The sequence below is a fragment of the Dama dama genome, chromosome 13 (genome assembly GCF_033118175.1).
Source record: "Dama dama isolate Ldn47 chromosome 13, ASM3311817v1, whole genome shotgun sequence".
In the NCBI taxonomy this organism is placed as follows: Eukaryota; Metazoa; Chordata; class Mammalia; order Artiodactyla; family Cervidae; genus Dama; species Dama dama.
Window position 1 is genome coordinate 37,915,329 of NC_083693.1, and position 21,862 is coordinate 37,937,190.

Consider the following 21,862-nt stretch of genomic DNA (forward strand, 5'->3'; position numbering starts at 1 on the left):
GCATCAGCTTTTTAATGTGTTGTTGAATTCTGTTTGCTAGAATTTTGTTGAGGATTTTTGCATCTATGTTCATCAGTGATACTGGTCTGTAATTTTCTTTTTTTGTGTTGTCTTTGTCTGCTTTTGGTATCTGGGTGATTGTGGCCTCATAGAATGAGTTTGGAAATGTTCCTTCCTCTGTAATTTTTTGGAAGAGTTTCAGAAAAATAGTCATTAGCTCTTCTCTGAATGTTTGACAGAATTTTCCTATCAAGCCATCTTGCCTTGGGCTTTAGTTTTTTGGGGAGATTTTTGATCACAGTTTTGATTTCAGCATTTTTAATTGGCTTCTTCATAATATCTATTTCTTCTTGGTTCAGTCTTGGGAAGTTGAACTTTTCTAAGAATCTGTCCATTTCCTCTATGTTGTCCATTTTATTAGCATGTAGTTGCTCATAATATTTGCTTATGATCCTTTGTGTTTCTATGTTATCTGTTGTAAACTCGTCTTTTCCATTTCTAATTTTATTTTTCTCCCTTTGTTTCTTCACGAGTCTGGCTAGTGGTCTGTCAATTTTATTTATCTTCTCAAAAAACCAGCTTTTAGTTTTACCAATCTTTGTTATGTTTCCTACATTTCTTTGTCATTTATTTCTGCTCTGATCTTTATGATTTCTTTCCTTCCATTGACTTTGGGGTTTTTTTGTCCTTCTTTTTCCGGCTGCTTTAGATATAGAGTTAGGTTGTCTGTTTGATGCTTTTCTTGTTTGGACTTGTAGGACTGTATTGCTATAAACTTCCCTCTTAGAACTGCTTTTGCTAAATCCCATCATGTTTTCATTGTCATTAGTTTCTAGGAATCTTTTGATTTCCCTTCTTCTTTCTTCAGTAACCTCTTTGTTAGTTGGTAATGTATTATTTAATCTCCATGAGTTTGTGGGGGTTTTTTGCAGTTTTTTTTTTCCTGCAGTTGATATCTAGTCTCACAGCATTGTTGTGAAAAAAAATGCTTGATATGATTTCAATTTTCTTAAATTTACTGAGGCTTGATTTCTGGCCCAAGATGTGGTCTATCCTGGAGAATGGTCCATGTGCACTTGAGAAGAAAGTGTATTCTTTCTTTATTTTGATGGAAAGCCCTGAAGATATCAATTAGGTCCATTTGGTCTAATGTTTCATTTAAGGTTTGTGTTTCCTTATTGATTCCCTTTTGATGATCTGTCCATTGGTGTAAGAGAGGGTGTTAAAGTCCCCTACTAGTATTGTGTTACTCTCGATTTCCCTTTATACCTGTTAGCATTTGCCTTATGTACTGAGGTGCTCCTATGTTGGGTACATAAATATTTACAATTGCAATGTCTTGGATTGATCCCTTGATCATTATGTAGTATCCTTCTTTATCTCATAATATTCTTTATTTTAAAGCCTATTTTGTCTGAAATAACGATTGCCACTCTGGCTTTCTTTTGATTTCCATTCACATGGAATATCTTTTTCCATCCTTTTACTTTCAGTCTGTATGTGTCTCAAGGTCTGAAGTGGGTCTCTTGTAGGCAGTATATATATGGGTCTTACTTTTGTATCCATTCAGTCAGTCTGTATCTTTTGGCTGGTGCATTTAATCCATTTACATTTAAGGCAATTACTGATATATCTATTCCTATTGTGGAGAAAGAAATGGCAACCCACTCCAGGATTCTTGCCTTGGAAATTCCACGGACAGAGGAGCCTGGCAGACTGTAGTCCATGGAATCACAAACAGTCAGATGCAACTGAGTGACAAAACAGCATATTCTTTTGGCACTATCCTAATCATTTGAGGTTTGTTTTTGTAGTTTTTTCCTTTCTCTTGTGTTTACTGGCTATGTAAGTCCTTTTAGTATTTGTTGTAAGGCTGGTTTGGTGGTGCTAAATTCTCTTAACTTTTGCTTGTCTGTAAAGCTTCTGATTTATTCATCAATTTTGAATGAGATTTTTGCCAGGTATAGTAATATTGGCTGTAGATTTTTTTTCCTTCAGTACTTTAAATATATCCTGCCATTCCCTTCTGGCCTGCAGAGTTTCTGCTGAAAGATCCACTGTTAATCATATGGGTTTTCCCTTGTGCGTTACTTGTTGCCTTTCCCTTGCTGCTTTTAATATTCTTTGTTCTTAATCTCTGGTAGCTTTATTAATATGTGTCTTGATGTGCTTCTCTTTGGGTTTATCCTATAAGGGACTCTCTGCACTTGTTGGACTTGACTATTTTCTTTTCCATGGTGGGGAAGTTTTCAACTATCAGTTCAGTTCAGTTCAGTCACTCAGTTGTGTCCGACTCTTTGCGACCCCATGAACCACAGCACACCAGGCCTCCCTGTCCATCACCAACTCCTGGAGTCCACCCAAACCCATGTTCATCAAGTCGGTGATGCCATCCAACCATCTCATCCTCTGTTGTCCCCTTCTCCTCCTGCCCTCAATCTTTCCCAGCATCAGGGTCTTTTCAAATGAGTCAGCTCTTCACAATCAGGTGGCCAAAGTATTGGAGTTTCAGCTTCAACATCAGTCCTTCCAATGAACACCCAGGACTGATCTCCTTTAGGATGGACTATAATTTCTTCAAAAATGTTCTCAGTGCCTTTCTTTTCTTCTTCTTCTTCCTCTGGGACTCCTATAACTCAAATGTTGGTGCATTTAATATTTTCCCAAAGGTCTCTGAGGCTATCCTCAATTCTTTTCATTCTTTTTCCTTTATTCTGCTCCTCAGCAGTTATTTCCACCATTCTATCTTCCAGCTCACTTATTCATTCTTCTGCCTCAGTTATTCTGCTAGTGGTTCCTTCTGGAGTATTTTTAATTTCAGTAATTGTGTTATTCATCTCTATTTGCTTATTCTTAATTTCTTCTATGTCTTTGGTGATTGTATTAACTGTGTTAATTGTATCTTGCATTTTCTCCATTCTATTTTCAAGTCTTTGGAGCATCTTTACTATCCTTATTCTGAATTCTCTTTCAGGCAGACTGCTTATTTCCTCTTCACTGATTGGCCTTGTGAGTTTCTACCTTGTTCTTTCATTTGTGCTGTATTTTCCAGTCTTTTCATTTTTTTGTTCTAACTTGCTCCACTTGAGGTCTCCTTTTCTCAGGCTTTAGGGTTGTATTCCTTCTTCCTTTTGGTTTTTGCCCTTTGAGGGAAAAGCTGGTTGAGTAATTTGTGTTGACTTCTTTTTAGGGGTAACTTGTGCCTGTTCTAGTGGGAGGAGATCAAGCAGATCAGGCAGGTAATTACAGAAATATTGGGACATATACACACACTACCACACACATAGTTATAACCAAAGTATTCTAAAGAAGAGTACAGGAGATTGACTTGGTGAGCAGGGGAAACCAAAAGTGATATTGACCAATTAAAAGCAGAGCTAACTAATGCTCAATCTGGAAAACTGGGCCTGAGCAGAGTACCAACTGAGGAATATAGCAAAGAGAGTTCAACAATTTAACTTACTTGGTGAAAAAAGAAAGTGTGTAGGAAAAAACAGAGAAGAAAAAAAGAGAAAAATTAAGAAAGAGAAGGGAGAGAAAAGACAAAAGAAAGGGGTGGAAAAGAGGGTTGAAAAGAGGGTTAAAAAGAGAGAGAAGAGAAAAAATAGAAAAGCAAAGATAAATGGTTGTATGTGAAAAAGATTTATATACATTCAGGAATAGCTACAGCTGGTAAAGAACTATAAAGAAAAGCAGTTGACTATATCAAAAATAAAATCAGAAACATCACCAAAAGAAAAAAAGGTAAAAAAGAAAAAAAATCTTAAATGATTTTTTTTTTAATGAGAAAAACAAAGAGGAAAAGCACACTTCTTTTCTAGGTGTGGAAAACCACAGCACCACAAAAGGCTAATGTGAAGGTAGAAGTAGGCAGGGGGAATAAACAGTGTGATTTATAAGAAAAGTTCTCAAGGTCATAGTTCTTCTTGGTTGTGGAGTCTGCTCCCATAGATGGTGTTGGATTAGTGTCCTGTGTTTTCCTGGTTGGGGGTGCTTGTGCCTGTGTTCTGGTTGATGGAGCTGGATTTCATCTCTCTGAAGGGTGGTGCAGTGTCCAATAGTAGGTTTTGGGGTGTCTATGGGTTTAATATGTCTTTGGGGAGTACTTCTGGCTTTCACAGTGTTAGACGTGTCTATTTCTGCAACCATGTCAAAGTGGCCCTCTCAACATAGCTTCACTGCTGAACTGGCAGATTTTTTTATGTATTTGAATTACACATGCTACTGACTGAATGTGTCCCCAAAGTTCACATGCTGAAATCCTAACCTCCATAGTGATGGTTGTTTGGAGGTGAGGGCTTTAGGTGGTGATTAAGTTATAGAGGGAGCCTCAAGAATGGGATTAGTGCTCTTAAAAAAGGAACCCTAGAGAGATCTCCTGTCCCTTTTGCCATGCGAGGACACAGCCTGAAGACAGTGGTCTATGAACCAGGAAGCAGGTCCTCACCAGACACTGAGTCTGTCAACCCACTGATCTTGAACCCTTACTCTCCCAACTATGAGAAATAAATGTCTGTTGTTTATAAGCCACCTGGTCTATGGCATTCTGTTACAATAGCCGGAATGGACTAAGACACCATGATTATAAATAACACACTGTAACTGTGAAGTCGCTTCAGTCGTGTCCGACTCTATGCGACCCCATAGACGGCAGCCCACCAGGCTTCCCCGTCCCTGGGATTCTCCAGGCAAGAACACTGGAGTGGGTTGCCATTTCCTTCTCCAATGCATGAAAGTGAAAAGTGAAAGTGAAGTCGCTTAGCCATGTCTAACTCTTAGCGACCCCATGGACTGCAGCCCACCAGGCTCCTCCGTCCATGGGATTTTCCAGGCAAAAGTACTGGAGTGGGGTGCCACTGCCTTCTCCAATACACTGTAAACTCAATACCATTATAAACATAATTATTGTTTTTATATTTAAATCATTAAATACAGGTTCTCATCAACTGTAATTTGCTGTCCCACCTGATTTTAGAGATGAATCAGATCTGAGTGATATACAGATGCCCATACTTGCATTGATCTTACCATAACTGCAAGTTCCTCATGGAAAGCACTGAATTTTCCAATTGTTTTTTTTTGTGTGTGTCTAATCCTAGAGCTCTCAGTAAATCATGGAGAATGCTGCAGGGTTCAATAAATGCTCATGCTGAAAAGCAGAGTGGAAAATCCCAAACTTTTTAAGCCAGCACAGTAATAAAGCAGCTTCCTTCTAGGTTGCCAGTATTGCCTCTTTGCTGGGCTTACCCACAAGGTCCCATTCTCCATTTGGGATATAGCCACTGATGTCTGCCTCCTGCATTTGCAGATCCAAGGACCACCCTCCATAAGACCAGGACCCAAACTTCAGTTTGCACTGCTGCACATCAAAGGGGAACCAGCGCACGTCAATGTAGCAGGAGCTCTTGAAGATGCCTACATGGGCAATAAGACAGACCAAGACCTGCGTTAGACACACAGCTGTCTTGCACTGTTGGTGGAAATGCAAATTGGTCCAGCCACTATGGAAACAGTACAGAGGCTCCTCAAAAAATTACAAATGGAACTAAATATGACTTTGTAATTCCACTCCTGAATACACATCCAAAGGAAACTGGTATCTTAAAAAGCTATCTGCACCCCATATTTACTGCAGCATTACTCACAACAGTCAAGACATAGAAAACAATGTAAGTGTTTGTTGATGGATAAATAGATAAAATAAAATATATATGTATCTATACTTAAATTTATATTGATTATATGCAATATAATATATTCTTGATTATTATTATTATTCAGCCTTTAAAAAGATGAAAATCTTGCCATTCGCAACAACATGGATGAACCTGGAGGACCTTATGCTGAGTGAAATAAGTCAGACACAGAAAGACACATCCTGTAAATATCATTTACATGAAGAATTTGAAAAAAATAAATTTGAACTCAGAAACAGAGAGCAGAATAGTGGTTGCCAAGGGCTAGAGGGCGGCAGAAATGGGGGAGAAGTTGATCAAAGGGTACAAACTTTCAGTTGTAAGAGGAGGATTCACTGTGAGTATCTAATATATAGCACCGTGACTACAGTTAATATTTCAAGTATGCCTGAAATTAACTATGTGAGGTGATGGGTATGTTGATTAATCTGATCGTGGAAATAAATGGTTTCACAACATGTATGCATATGGGTGTGTATGTGTGTGTGTGTGTATACATATCATACACACACACAGATATACACGCATTCATGCTAAGTCACTTCAGTTGTGTCCAACTGTTTGCAACTCTATAGATTGTAGCCTGCCAGGGATTCCTGTCCATGGGATTCTGGAGTAGGTTCCCATGCCCTCCTCCAAGGGATCTTCCCAACCCAGGGATCGAACCCATATATATAATACTTATATATGTGATATATATATATATACATATATACACATACACACATATGTATATATGTATCCATACATATATGTATGTGTGTGTATATGTATGTGTATATATGTGTGAATGTATATATGATATATATATTACAATTTCATTTGTCAACTACACCTCGATAATGCTGGGAAAAAAAATGCACAGCAATTCCTTGATCTCCATCTCATACACTGTTCATAATACACATAGCCTGCTCTTCATGGAGTGAAACTCTTGCTAGCCTGATCAAAGGTTGGCAAGTTAAATGATGCATCATTATGGATACTCTGCATGTCTCAGGATCAATGCTCTGTGCATATCCCCTGGACCATTTGTGCTCCCTTTAGGAGGAGGAGGAGGTGTGGATACCAGGGTCTCTCACCTGGGTGTGACCAAAGAGGCTTCAGTCCATTCTGCCCACCCAAACTGTAGCTAGACCTGTCCAGAACAAGCTGGGTCTTTTTGGAAAAATCTCGAGAAAAGAAGTTGAGCTGAGGCTTTACTGTCTTTTACATTTCAAAGACTACACTGACATTTTCTATTTTGAGAGATTTCTGTGCAAAAAATTAAATGTTCTGTAAACTTTCTCATGCCATGCACGTGCATCTCCAAATTCTAAACAGTAAGAGACATATAAAGAATGTTAAAAAATCCAATACAAGCTGATAAAAATAATGAAGAGCATAGAAACAGACTCTGAAAGGTGTGTGTGTGTGTGTGTGTGTGTGTGTGTGTGTTTGGTGAGGAGTGGAAGGAGCATTTTCTTTATGTTAAAAATTCAGGAAATATTTGGTTTATCTAGAAATATATGTGGAAGATAATTTTAATTCGCTTGAATTGTAGATTCAGAACAAAAACTAACAGGTTTTAGTTGAGGAGGTAGTGTTTGGACAAAAATTAGAATTTCCACTGAAAAGAAGGACATGACAAGTTGGCAGTGAGCTTCCCAGCACATCACTGAGATAAGCCCACTCCAGTGGGCTTTTATGCCCATTTATGCCCAAGTGCTCCCTGCTGCCCAGAGAAGGACCAGAATGCAGTGATGGCACAAACAGCTAAGGGTCCCAGTGTTTTCAGGGACAGGGCAGGTGCTCTCTAAATCTTCTACCAAATTAAAAAAAAAAGTGAATGGAGGAAGGGACTCAGGAACCCCCTCACCCACAACCAAACTGTGAAAAGATAATAAATTTCCTGTCTCCTCAAATCTCTTTAAATGGGATTTTCAGTATCACAGCCAATGTATGCAGGAATCTGGAAGTCATTACAGACACTGCCCTCTCATTATTGGGCTGGAAATCCTGAAACCCTCACTGCTGGTGGAAAATGAACTCTGTAACTATAATATTCCATTTCTATGAAACGACCAGAAAAAGAGATTCTCTAGAGACAGAAAGCAGGTCAGTGGTTGCCGGCGGCTGGCAGTGAGGGTGGGGATTAACTGCAAACAGGCAAAAGGGATCTTCAGGGGGGTGATGGGAAATGTTCTAGAACTAGATTGCAGTCGTGGTCCTACACCTCTGTGAATTTACTAAACATCATTGAATCATGTACTTAAAATGGGTCAGGTGTATGATATGTAATTTATAATACAAATCAATAATGTCATTTATAATACCTTAATAATGCTGTTAAAAAATAAAAATGTGACAGGGGAAAAAAAGTCATTTGATAACCAAGTCTATTTCAAAGCTTGCACTTGAAACACCTTTTGCCTGTTCAGTTGCTTGAGCAGAGCAGCTTCCCAGACAGGTCTACGTGACCCCAGGAACAGGCTTGCTTCCCTGAACCAGACTGCCCCGAACCAGACTGCCCCACACTCTCCAGCCAGGGTAGGGGAGACTCCGACAGTCAAAGCTCAGGGTGCCCTCCTGATGGACTCCAGGGGCCGTGGAGGCTGGGACACAGGTACGGGGCCCAGACGGGCTGGCGTACAGAGGACTCGTGGGCCAGGAGTGCTGCTCCTGTGGCTGAAAACGGCCCCAACCTTCAATACAACCCACAGCCCCAGATTCTTCTACATGGATGACTACTGGAGATCATTTTCCAAAATAGCCCTTATGATAAAAGATGCAACTTCTAGGCCTGCTGTAAAAGAGTGTACCAGTGATGGAAGACCCTCTCTGAGCTCTGTGTTAGGAAGAAGGTTTGCAAGGCCTGGGGGAGGTGAGGAGGGGTTGAGGAAGCAGCAAGGAAGCACAAGCTATAAGACAGAAAACCTGAAAGTCTGAAGTCCTTCCATCTCCGCAGACAACAGTGGATGGTGTTGGCCTGTGACAGGTTCAGTCCCTCACGCATTTGTTTACCTCCACGTGGGCCAGGCCCCTGGTTGATGAGTGGTGGTTCTAATGGGAATAAACACAGATCCTTCCTTTGGGGTACTTACCCTCTGTTAACCCAGAAGAGCACAAAAACAACCACCCAGTAGGCAAAGCCAGCTCTACTGTGAGCGCTCTGTGTGTGTGTGTGCGTGCGTGCGTGCATGCAATATGCAGTGTGTGTAGTGTGTGGTGTGCTTTTGTGTGATGTGTCTATTTGTGTGGTGTGTGTATGTATGTGTATGGTGGGTAATGTGTATGCATGTGTGGGGAGGTGTGTGTGTTATGCAGTATGTGTGTGTGGTATATGGGCTGGTGATGAGGTGGGAGGTGGCTGCAGGCTGCCTGGGAGCAGGAAGTTAAACAAACAGTTGCAGTAGGGGAAATAACTCTGGGAAAGAACATGTGAAAAACCATCCAGAAGGTTTTTAAAAAATCTGTTAGTATCTCAAGGCGATGAAGCCCAAAACTCCCACCACATGGCTACTCGTGAATGGCCCAGGGCCCTGCAAACTGATAGGAATGACGGGCTGGTGAGACGAGATTCAATCCAAGGAAGCAGTTATCCATCGGCTGCCTGAGAAGGAGAGACATGCTTTCAGGAAGAACTCGTCGGATCTCATCTCCAACCAGTGAGATGCGCTGGGCTTTACTATGCACACTCAAGAAGCCAGTCCAGCAAGGTCAACATCTGGAGGGCAGCACCTGCCCAGGTATCCAGTATAGTGGGAAGGAAAATTGGGGTTGCGAGGGAAGAAATGGCCGAGGAACTGGCTTGCAGATTGTAAGGAGGATGGGAATGACCTAACAAGGAAGACTTGTTTTAGTTGTGGAAGAAATTTAAAGAACACAAGACAGGCAATAAGGACAGAGGTCAGGTGTTGGCAAAGACAGCTTGAGCCATGATCCCAAGACAAAAAAACAGGAAGATGGCATTGCCACATTCAGGGAATACACGGGGGCCTGGAGGAGAAGAAGGCAGGAGCAACAGGCATGTGTGGTAGCTAAGGATGCCCAGAGCACAGAGCCAGCTGCTGCCCCTGGGGGCTCCACTGGGCACCCCAACCTCCCCCACGCTGTCTAAATGCGGGGAACCAAGGGAGTGGTGCTTACCTGGAGGGAGGTACTGGCAGTGCCCGGAGGAATTCACTAGCACATTGGTGTGGAACGTAGCATCAAACCGTTCATCAGCACTAGAAAGAAGAGAAGGATCCGTAAGCCAAGCCGGCCAGGCAGTGGGTTCCCCGGGCCCTTGGGGTGGTTGTTCCCGCGGTCTGAGCAGCTCTGAAAAGGGCTGTTGCTTTCAGGTGGGGCAGCTGGCAGCAGTGTGAGAGCCCCACGTGGGGCTGACCTGGTAGGTCTTCCCAGAGGATAGGGGGATGGGGCCAATGCCCTCCTTCATTTCATAGGGATGCTGATTTTTTCCATATGCATGTTAAACAAAGCTTTTGGCAAAAATGAAACCTGAAGACAACTTAGGAGGACATTACAGATGAGACATTTCAATCTATCTGCAGGAGACAGAGTTGGGGGAAGCAAAGTGCCTCTCTGTCAGCCCAGAAGAGTGGAATTTGGATCCACTGTATTCAGGGCTCTAGTGTCAGCCCCATGAATGGGTCCAAAGCTCAGATGGTGCTTGACAAATTCATCTTGAGTGACTGAGGCTGCAGATGCCCAGGGGAGCTGGGCAGCCTTTAGGGGTACCCGAATCCAGGACTGGTGATGACAGGTGGAGAGAACAGAATCAGGTTCAAGTTTAGATAAATGCACCCCACCCCACCCCTAGCCATGCTCAGAACCTCCTCCAGACAGCAGTGACCAACTCGGTTAAAAGAAGCACACAAAACAGGAAGGAAAAAATAATTAAGACCAAGAGCCCTTAATATCCAGGTCTTTCACTTTCTGTGTTCTGACACTTTGACATCTGGGGCCTTCCTGACCCTGGAGGGACTGTCCCCATCACCCCACTGCTCCAGATTAACCAATTCCTGGAGACAGCAAACAACTCAATCAGGTGAAAACCAACTAATCCAGAGCCCACACCCCAACTAGCTCCTTTATGGAGCTCTCATCTCCTGGCCACCATCCACCCACCCTAATCACCCCAGGGGTAGACACCAGACAAAGAGCAACAAGCCATATGCACCAGAGCCTGCTGAAAGCATTCCAAGTTCTAGCCATGCTTACCCTGCCTCACCACTTCCATTCTGTGGAAACCACGATAAAGCCTTTTAAGCACGTTTTCTCCCCAAGCCCTCTGCCTTCTGATTGACCCTGGTGCTTCCCTGTGTGGCCCTGTGTGGTGAGCAAGCCTCCTGTTTCTGGGGAACTGTGAGTATCTAATAAACTTCCTTCCTTCATCATTTCTGTGTCTGCATCTTACCATAACCTGATTAAAACATATCCTTAAAATACTGCCCTATGGGTGAATAAAAAGTAAACGGCCTTAAGAAAATGTAGGCAGCCAGTCATGGTACCAGCACCATGAGTTAAATTCCCCTCCTTTTAGTAACTGGAGGACCTCTGCTATGGGCTGCCCATGTCTCCAGAGCCTCTGCAGTCTTTTCTGTCTCCAGCATTCTCTAAAGGGGAAGGTCACCATCACAAGATGTCTGAGGACAGGCTTCATTGTGAGAGACACAGTCAAGAATAGAGACAAGAAAGATCCAAGAAGAAACTGTCAACGAAAGGAATGAAAAATCACCTCTTAAAAAAAGTAATACCCTCATAAAAATTCAAATGGATACTGCATTTAGAAAAACAGAGGGCAATATGGAAGTTAAAATATGACCTATGAAATACATCTTTAAAAATGAGTGGGAGGTTTGGCTGATAAGAATCACTGAGATGAAATATAGGACAAAAGGGATGAGGGTCTCAAAGTAAAGGCTGGGGAAGTTCACTCAACAGAAGTGGAGGAAACATCAGGGGAGTGGGAGGGAGAGAAATCACATGCACAACTTTTAGAGCTGAAGGAAACCCCTAAAGTATGAAGGCAAAAAAAGCTGTTTTCAAGAACATTCAGGTGTTTCTTATGTATATTTTCTTGGCCATGGACTTGATCATCAGCTCCAGAAAAATGAGGGTGAACACTAAAGAAGAAACAAACTTTCAGACTAAACTTAAAGATCCAGAAAAAGGATTTTCAGGATGAACTGTGTAGAGGGTCTAGTAAAAGGGTTGGGGGTCCAAATTACAGCAAGATATGAGGGGTCTCTGAAGAGTAAAGTGGATTCAGAGTAATGAACAGAAGAAACAAAAAGCTGGAAAACACCACAGATTTGATTAAGGACTCATTAATTTAAAAATCTTTAAGTAAAAAACAGCACCAGAAACTTCAGGAAAAACTGGACAAGTAAGCTTTGGTTTGAAGATAAAAAATGTGATGATGCTGAAAGGAAGAAGACTAAGCTATGATAAAATGATAATCCTCTGAGATGAAGAAGGTCATATCCACTCCCTCAGTTGTAAACACATTCAGGGAGAGAGAAGGAGGAAGGCTCAAGATGTAAATATTCTTTGCTTGACAGCAGCCTGTACCCAAGTGTCCTCATGAGACACCAACAGTGACTGGTGCCAAACAGCTGAGCATGTGGGCCTTCACAAATTCACCCTGGATTTTACCCTGCTTTTTAAATTAGGGTCTCTGGAACTCCAAGATTCTGTGGAGGTGCTTCAGGCTTCTACAAGTGTTTGATTCCAAGTTTCTTTTCCTTGTGTTTCAAAATATGAATAAAAGTCCAAACACACTCAAACAATTGTTTTTAACATCTTAACTCTTCAGACACTCGATGTATTAATTAATTAACGTGGCCCGATTCACTACTTTACTGGGGAAAGTTTAGCTTAAGACTCCTCTTGCCATGAAGTGGCATGTGCCATGAACTTCATGTGCCATGAAGTTCCATGCATATGGAACTCTTGGAAATGAGTCACCCAGTAAGATTTCAGATTGGCAGTACTACTCTATTAAAACAATTTGCATTTGATCCTACAATTCCAGCATAGAAACTGCATCTGCCTTGACATCTCTTCCCACCTCTGTAGCAACAAAGGCAGAAAGCACAGTGTGATGCTGGCATAGCTTTACTCACTTTAAGCTTGGGTGTTATCTTGTCTAATTTTTATAGTTATAATAAAGACTGTGGGCAACTGTTAGTGATTAATTTTGGATGAAAAACATACACACAGCTCCTTCTTCATGGATTTGAATCAATTTAACTGAAGAGACTCTAGAGATCACAAGGAAAGTGGGTAAAAACAAGATAAAAATCTTGTTACCATTAGCAACAGCTTACCTTTGTGACTCTGTGATTTCTGAATATGGTTCAACCAAAATAGAACACTGAGATAAATGGAACTGTACCACTGTCATCATTATCAAAATTCAAATCTTAGTACTCATTGTGGAAGTTTTAGGTTCTTTCCCACAGGCAAATTGATTTTATATGTAAATGATATAAAAGTAATTCTGGTAATAATTATGTGCTAATACCACTTGATCTGTTTTCACCATTAGGGCTGGAGATAAACTTTGTTTGAAAAGGGGTCCTGTGCTAAAATCTGAGTCTGAAAATGGGAAGGGGATGAAAAGTCCCTGTGAAACACAAGTAACCAAAACTATGTCAAGGACCTGACAGGCGACAATACCAGGAATGTCCAGGACACAGGGCATCACAGCCTCTATAGCCAGCAGACTCTGGTCACCCTGGAGGCTGTGTGGGCCCATATAACTCAACTCATTTTCTTTCTCTGTGCTGGTGTACATAAGAAACCTTCTGTATTAAACTTTTAGGAACTGGTCAAACATATATATTTTTTTCTTGACTACTGGAAAACAGGGTGTACCCTCAGAGCTTTTGACAACCCTGGCACACGGCTCTTCACTCCCCTCAAAAGCTCTACTCTCTGGCTGCTGTGGTCCCTGTCCAGCTAGTGATGGATAGATGAGCTTGCACGTAGTATGAAGAGAGCTCTGGGCACCTCCACCGAGAGGTGCTCATGGAGAGGGAGGGTTATTTAATCCCAATATGAAGGTGCGGGTCCTACATCATCAGTCAGAGGACTTCTAGACGGGCTCTAAGGATGCGCAGAAGGCTCAAAAGTGGAAAGGTGAGCGTGTCGCCAGCAGAAAGTGCAGTCTGGTCACATGCGTGGAGGTAGACTGGACCAAGGGAGGCTTCACGAAGGTAAGGTGTGGTTGGAGCAGGGATGAGTGAGATGCTGTCCTAGGCAGCAAGGCAAGTACTACAGGGGCTTGAGAGTAAACCACCAGTGGTGTGCCTGCAGGACTCAAGGGCCCATCCTTATGGGAGGATTTCAAACTGTGCTTCCAGATGTCCCAGCAGCACAGGCAGGCAGAGCCCAGGGGGCACAAGCAAACCCTGGTGGTCTGGGCCAAGATTGCTCCCTCCTCCTCATCCCCAGGGTGTAACACAGTGCCAGATCCGGCCCTGGGAAGTGCTCCTGGCACTGGAAGCAGAGCCCTCCAATCCCAGCTCTGTGCAACCTCTGCTCATCTGACCTGGCAGCACCGACCCCCACCTCTGAGCAAAAAACCCAGATACAATACACTGCTGCCCAGAGCACACTGTGGGCTCCTGAGGTGAGGACTGTAATGAACAGGGTCTAGGGCACCATCAGACCTGTTTCCCCTGAGGTCACACGGTCCTTAAAAGACAGAAAGAGGGAGAGCAGAAAAGACAAAAATGATCTTAATTTTCCTAACACACAAAAAAATTATGATTACGTGATGAGGATAGAGATGTCAGTAATGCTACAGTGGCAATTACATCGCAATATAAATGTGAATCAGGGATTCCCTGGTGACTCAGTGGTAAAGAATCTGCCTGCAATGCAGGAGCTGCAAGAGCTGCAGGTGGCGCAGGTTTGATGCCTGGGGGGAGAAGACCCCTGGAGGAGGATCTGGCAACCTACTCCAGTATTCTAGCCTGGACAGAGGAGCCTGGCAGGCTACGGACAGAGGAGCCTGGCAGGCTACAGTCCATAGGGTCACAAAGCATCAGACACAACTGAAGTGACTTAGCACATGGCACATACATGTGTATCAAATCAACACACTGTACATGGTAAACATACAACATTTTATATATACTTCAATTATATCTCAATAAAATAATAAAGTTTAAAATATTGTAAGAAAAAAGTATGTGAAGAAAAAAGAGGAAATCCATCTATCTCAAACAACTGTCAGTGGAAGGTGTCATTTATCTTAAATCTCTTAATTAAAAAAAAAGCTGCCAATTACATGTTAAGACACCACTGATGCCTAGATTTCAGAGGACAAGTATCTGCAGAGAAAAGATCAATTTTGTTTCAAAAATGAGTAGTTAAGTCCTTTATCTGGGTATTTTTATTTTGCTTTATATTTTATTCTAAAGTGTTAGGACAGATTCAAATTATAGCCATGTGACTTGTCATAGATTGTAACCAAAAAGCCTTGAGCAGAACTGAAATTTCATGGTTGTTTCTACCTTTCAGAGATCCCAGGAGGCAGACATCTAGGCATTAGCGGGAGGCTTCCAGAAGAATTTATCAACATCTTTTCTTTAACCACCAATTTATATGTTACATGGTATATAACATGGATGTGATGATAACAATCAGATATAACACTGGATAGATTATAACAATGTTGCAACAGTGTTATAAATAATATAACATAATAATGGATGCTTGCTCCTTGGGAGAAAAGTTATGACAAACCTAGACAGCATATTAAATAGCAGAGACACTACTTTGCAGACAAAGGTCCATATAGTCAAAGCTATGGTTTTTCCAGTGGTCGTGTATGGATGTGAGAGTTGGACCATAAAGAAGGCTGACTACTGAAGAATTTATGCTTTTGAACTGTGGTATTGGAGAAGACTCTTGAGAGCCTCTTGGACTTCAAGGAGATCAAACCAGTCAATCCTAAAAGAAATCAAACTGAATATTCATTGGAAGGACTGATGCTGAAACTGAAGCTCCAATACTTTGGCCAGCTGATGCAAAGAGTTGACTCAATGGAAAAGACCCTGATGTTGGGAAAGATTGAAAGCAGGGGGACAGGGGGATGACAGAGGAAAAGATGGTTGGATGGCATCACCAACTCAATGGACATGAGTTTGAACAAGCTCCAGGAGAATGGTGCAAGATGAGGAAGCCTGGCATGCTGCACTCCATGGGGTTGCAAAGAGTCAGACACGACTCAGTGACTGAGAAACAAATAACAGTGCTATAAATAATATGGGATAAATGTTACCATGGAATATGTCAAGTTTCTGGGTTCCTGAGTTTGCTTCTTTATTAACAAAGGACTATTTCTGATCCAGGACAACATCATTTTAATCATTACAACAGAATGGAAACATTGGTATTTGGCAGGCTAAATCCTCCAACTTTGTCCTTTGTTTAAAAATTATCTTACCTATCCCTTGGCCCTTTACTCATGTCCAATCCCATAAAGACTGAGTGGAGACTTCAGTTGGAATCACGTAAAATTTACAGACTAGTTTGGGAGATTTCAACATCTTTATGATATTGAGTTTTCCCAGAAATATATAACTCATTGTTTATTTTCATCTTAGATTTTTCAATTGACATTTTTAACACCTGCAGATATTAGAAATAAGATTTGTTTAATTACATTTTCTAAATGTTGCAAGAGTAAAGATATACATTCATATTTTCATACTTGTATCCAAAATATTTGTCTAGACAGTCTCTAAGAGTTTTTCATGTAAAAAAGTCATATAGTCTGTGAATGATGATAATCTAGTTTCTTGCTGTTTAGTCGCTAAGTCTTGTCTGACTCTCTGCGACCCCATGGACTGTAGCCCACCAGACTCTTCTGTCCATGGGATTTCCCAGGCAAGCATACTGGAGCAGGTTGCCATTCCCTTCTCCAGGGGATCTTCCCAACCCAGAAATTGAACTTGTGTCTCCAGCATTGCAGGTGGATTCTTTATCACTGAAACATTCCTTTCTAGTTCTCAATATTTTGTTCTTTTACTTTTCTTATTATTTAAATTCATACCATTATTAAGATATTTTTAAGTGATCTTTATTTTGTTCTACATATAGAAACCCGTAATGTTTCAGCATTAAATGATCTTTTGGTAAAGACCTTACTTCAGGTTACACAAGTTTTCTTCTATTTCACAAATGGGTATTAAATACTATCAATTGTTTTTTCTCTAACTACCAAGATGATCACATGATTTCTCTCCTTCATTCTGTTTATAGAGTGAATTATAGCAATGAAGTTTTCTAAAGTTAAAACTTGCATTCTTATTAGAAAACTAAATTTGTTAAATAATTTAAAAAAATTACTGCTAGATTTAATGAGTTAATACTTTAGTTAAGATGTATACATGCATGCTCATAAGTGATGCTAGGTGGGACTTGCCTGCAAAATACAACTTTTCAAATTTATTTTTAAAAATGTATCAATCAAGAGGGTGAAAGGCAAGCTTCAGACTGGTAGAAAATACTTGAGAAAAGATATTTCTAATAAAGACTGCTATCCAAATAACTCTTCACAGTAAGAAAACAACCCAATCAAAAATGGGTCAAAAACTTGAACAGGTACATCAACAACGAAGATATGAGGGAATGTAAATTTAAACAACCAGATATCATCACACACCTACCAAATGATCAAACCCAAGAACACTGAGAACACCAAATCTGGCAAGGATATAGAGCAACAGCAACTTTCATTCACTACTAATGGGTATGCAAAATGGAACAATCACTTTGAAAGACAGTTTGGCTGTTTCTTACAAGACTAACCACCCCCTTACCATTGTTGTTGTTTTTCAGTCACTCAGTTGTGTCCCAAGTCTTTGTGACCCCATGGACTGAAGCATGCCAGGCTTCCCTGTTCTTCACTGTCTCCCAGAGTTTGCTCAAACTCGTCCATGTCCATTGATTCATGATGTCATACAACCATCTCATCCTCTGTTGTCCCCTTCTCTTCTTGCCCTCAATCTTTCCCAGCATCAGGGTCTTTTCCAATGAGTTGGCTCTTCTCATCAGGTGATCAAAGTACTGGAGCTTCAGCTTCAGCATCAGTCCTTCCAATGAATATTCAGGGTTGATTTCGTTTAGAATTGACTGGTTTGATCTCCTTGCTGTCCAAGGGACTCTCAAGAGTCTTCTCCAGCACCACATTTCAAAAGCATCAATTCCTTGATGCTCAGCCTTCTTTCACATCCATACATGGCTACTGGAAAAACCATAGCTTTGACTATATAGATTGTCGGCAAAGTGATGTCTCTGCTTTTTAATACACCTGTCTAGGTTTGTCACAGCTCTTCTTCCAAGAAGCAGGCGTCTTTTAATTTCATGGCTGCAGTCACCATCTGCAGTGATTTTGGAGCCCAAGAAAATAAAGTCTGTCTCTGTTTCCATTTTTTCCCTATCTATTTGCCATGAAGTGACGGAACTGGATGCTATGATATTAGCTTTTTGAATGTTGGACTGAATGAAGCACAAGCTGGAATCAAGACTGCTGGGAGAAATAACAATAACCTCAGATATGCAGATGACACCACCCTTATGGCAGAAAGTGAAGAGGAATTAAAGAGCCTCTTGATGAAAGTGAAAGTGGAGAGTGAAAAAGCTCGCTTAAAACTCGACATTCAAACAATGTAGATCATGGCATCTGGTCCTATCACTTCATGGCAAATGGTGAAATGATGGCAACAGGGATAGACTTTATTTTCTTGGGCTCCAAAGTCACTGCAGATGGTGACTACAGCCATGAAATTAAAAGATGCTTGCTCCTTGGAAGAAAAGCTATGATCAACCTAGACAGCATATTAAAAAGCTGAGACATTACTTTGCCAGCAAAGGTCCATCTAGTCAAAGATATGGTTTTCCCAGTAGTTTTGTATGGATGTGAGAGTTGACCCATAAAGAAAGCTGAGCACCTATGAATTGATGCTTTTGGACTGTGGTGTTGGAGAAGACTCTTGAACGGTCCTTGGACTGCAAAGAGATCAGACCAGTTAATCCTAAAGGAAATCAGTCCTGAATATTTATTGGAAGGACTGATGCTAAAGCTGAAGCTCCAATTGTGGCCACCTGATACAAAGAACACACTCACTAGAAAAGACCCTGATGCTTGAAGGCAGGTGGAGAGGGGGACGACAGAGGATAAAATGGTTGGAGGGCATCACTGACTCGATAGACATGAGTTTGAGCAAGCTCCGGGAGCTGGTGATGTGACAGGGATGCCTGGCGTGCTGCAGTCCATGGGGTCACAAGGAGTTGGACACAACTGAGTGACTGAACTGTTTAATGTAAGCATTTAAGGCTACGAATTTCTCCTTACATATATATACACATGCTCTCACACATTCACACCCACTAACGTTTTTTTTATTCACATTTGGGTATTCAGTTCTCTAGATATATATTTTCAGTAGAATAAGGACACATCTCTATTTGTGTCTATCTGTATCCATTTCTCTACATTAGATGAGGCTTGTTAACTGTGGAGTTCTATTGATACACTTTTTTCCCTTCTTGAACTGTCAAGTACTAAAAAAGTACACTAAAATCTTTTATCATAATTACGGATTTATCTACCAATTTTTCTTCATTTGTATCAAAGTCATTTTACTAGGTGTATACATGTGAAATTTGTTATATATTTTTAGAAATTTCATTATTACTTGAACTTTAACCTTAATTGTACCTCTTTTCTTATAGCAAGTGTGCATACACATGAGTGTGTGTGTGTGTATGTGTGTGTTTTCTTGTTGTAAACATAGCCATTTATCTTGTTCCAATTGATCAAATACACCTTTTCCTTTTTTTTTTTTTTTTTTTGCCTCTTGTGTACTTACACTTTATTTCCATCCAAATAACGTATAGCTGGATTTTTAAATATAGATAGATAGATACAGACATAGATAGATAGATAGATAGATGCATGGTGGATAAGTTGCTTCAGTTGTGTCCGACTCTTTGTGACCTCATTGACATAGCCTTCCAGGCGCCTCTGTTCATGGGATTTTCCAGGAAAGAATACTGGAGTGGGTTGCCATTTCTTACTATAGCAGATCTTCCAGACCCAGGGGTTGAACCCAAGTCTATTATGTCTCTTTCTTTGGCAGGCAGGTTCTTTACCACTAGTGCCACCTGAGAAGCCTCTGATAGACAGTAGATAGACAGATAATTGGGGAATATCTGTCTTTTTAACTAACTGCCTAACCCTCTCTCTTCTCTTGTCTCTTACAATGCTTGGTTTTATTCTTACTCTTTAATTTTGCCCTCTTTATTTCTTTCTCCATTGATTGCACTTCCCTTGCTTCTTTAGGCTTCTCGTATTTTCTTTATTCTTTCCCTACTAGCTTCTCATCTGTCTGGAAGATAAAAAATATTCTTATGTTGCTGATAGTTATTCTTATGTTTTTTATCCCTTTAAAATGAACATGTGTTTCTCTTTTCTAATTACAGAATAAAGCATATTCACAAAAAGGGAAAACAGAAAGCACTTGGTAGGTACAAAATAATTAATGAAATTATTTAAGGAATAAAAATTAAAATTACCCATAATTTTATAATTCAGAGGTAACCTCTTTACCATTTTTTTCTGAACTTTTTATATGGATGTGGATACACTGGTTGTATGTAATGCACATGCATACCACATGCATAAACACAGGTATTTCAAACAAAATTTTGGACCTTACTTACAATAATCTAGAATTTATTTTTTCCCCCATCTTAGCAATGTATCACAGATAGTTTTGATTCTTACATTTTTAACATGTATATCTTACTCAAAGCTGGTAACTCTATGCTCTGCCAGAGCAACTTACATCCAACTAAGTGGTTTACCTCCAAGTACCAGCCATACAGTCCTTTATTATTTTCAGCATTTTAATCTCACTTTGTTTTTACCCCCACACTCAAGTTCACTGTTAATATTATATATGTTCAAAATTGTTTATATTTACCTGAATTTTTAACTGTATTTATTCTCAGACCCTGTTCCTACATTTATACTCTGATAGTTTCATTATGGCAGTTTACCTCTTCATGGCAACAATAATTCTTGAGTCCTTCTTTTCCTGAAAATGTCCTGATTTTGCCCCTCATGTAAAGAAGGTTTAGCAGGTACAGAATTCTAGGTCAGCAATTATTTTCTCTCAAACTTTAATGTTACTCTTATCTTTTTCTGCTTCTGACTGTTGCCTCTAAAAGGCCTGCAGTCAGTCTAATCTTCATGCTTTTGTAACAAACTATCTTTCACTCTTTCAGTGTTTCCAGCATCTCCTTAGCTTCCTGCCTTCTGCAGGTTTTAGTAAAGTTGTCTAGGTGCCCATTCTTGTTATTTATCTTTCCTCAGACTTCTTGTATCTCCTGAAACTGAGGATTTATGTTGTTCATCAATATTATTAAATTCTCGGCCATTCTTTTGGAACATGGCTTCTGGAGAAAAAATTGTATCATATTTCACTGGAAAACTGCATCCTCTATAAGCACACAGCTCTGAGCTGGCTACCTGAGGTCTGGGACTACATCTGAGATCTCTGGAAGCTCTTTATAAGCTGGCAGGCAGGGGATAGATGTATAAATTATGTGTTGTCTGGGAGTGATTTCACTGCTGTTGATTTGATTTCCTGTGCCCTCTAAATAAACACATTTTATGTCCACTTACAATTCATCTCAACCTTCCTTTACTTAATATACATTTGTCCAGGTTTGACTTTTCCTTTAATTGGATCTAATATCTGCCTGGTTCCCTCAGTTTTATGAGTAAAATTAATTCTTTAGCATGTGTCCATTTTTACATATCTGCACATGGGTCACAATTTTACCTTTACACTGAAAAATCATCTCCTAATACTTCTCCCATGTTCTACTATTTCCTTTTACAATACCAGCCACTGCGTGTGGGAGCACCTTCTCATGAGAGGAACTCATATGCCCTGTCTCAGGGTTAATAAGTGTGGGGTCACTCCTGAGTGGGGTTCATGCATCCACATATATTGCTTTCTGCCAGACCTCTGACATACTGTGCTGTTATTTTGATGACTCCTCCTATTTTTGACTTATTTGAAAAATAGGAATAACAAAAATACCCTTCTCGGAAATGTTGTAAACATATGTAAAATATTTGCAGGACCTGG

General features: G+C 40.6%; 1 protein-coding gene across 1 annotated transcript in view; it reads right to left on the bottom strand.

Annotated features, from left to right (window-relative positions):
* The window catches only part of CHRNA7 (cholinergic receptor nicotinic alpha 7 subunit), a 140,693-nt gene that overhangs the window by 13,126 nt on the left and 105,705 nt on the right, over window positions 1–21,862 (bottom strand). The window contains exons 5-6 of the mRNA XM_061159627.1: window positions 9,825–9,904; window positions 5,248–5,415 (exon numbers count right to left, since the gene is read on the bottom strand). Coding sequence (XP_061015610.1) covers window positions 5,248–5,415; window positions 9,825–9,904 — 248 coding nt within the window. The remainder of the gene's footprint in view (window positions 1–5,247; window positions 5,416–9,824; window positions 9,905–21,862) is intronic.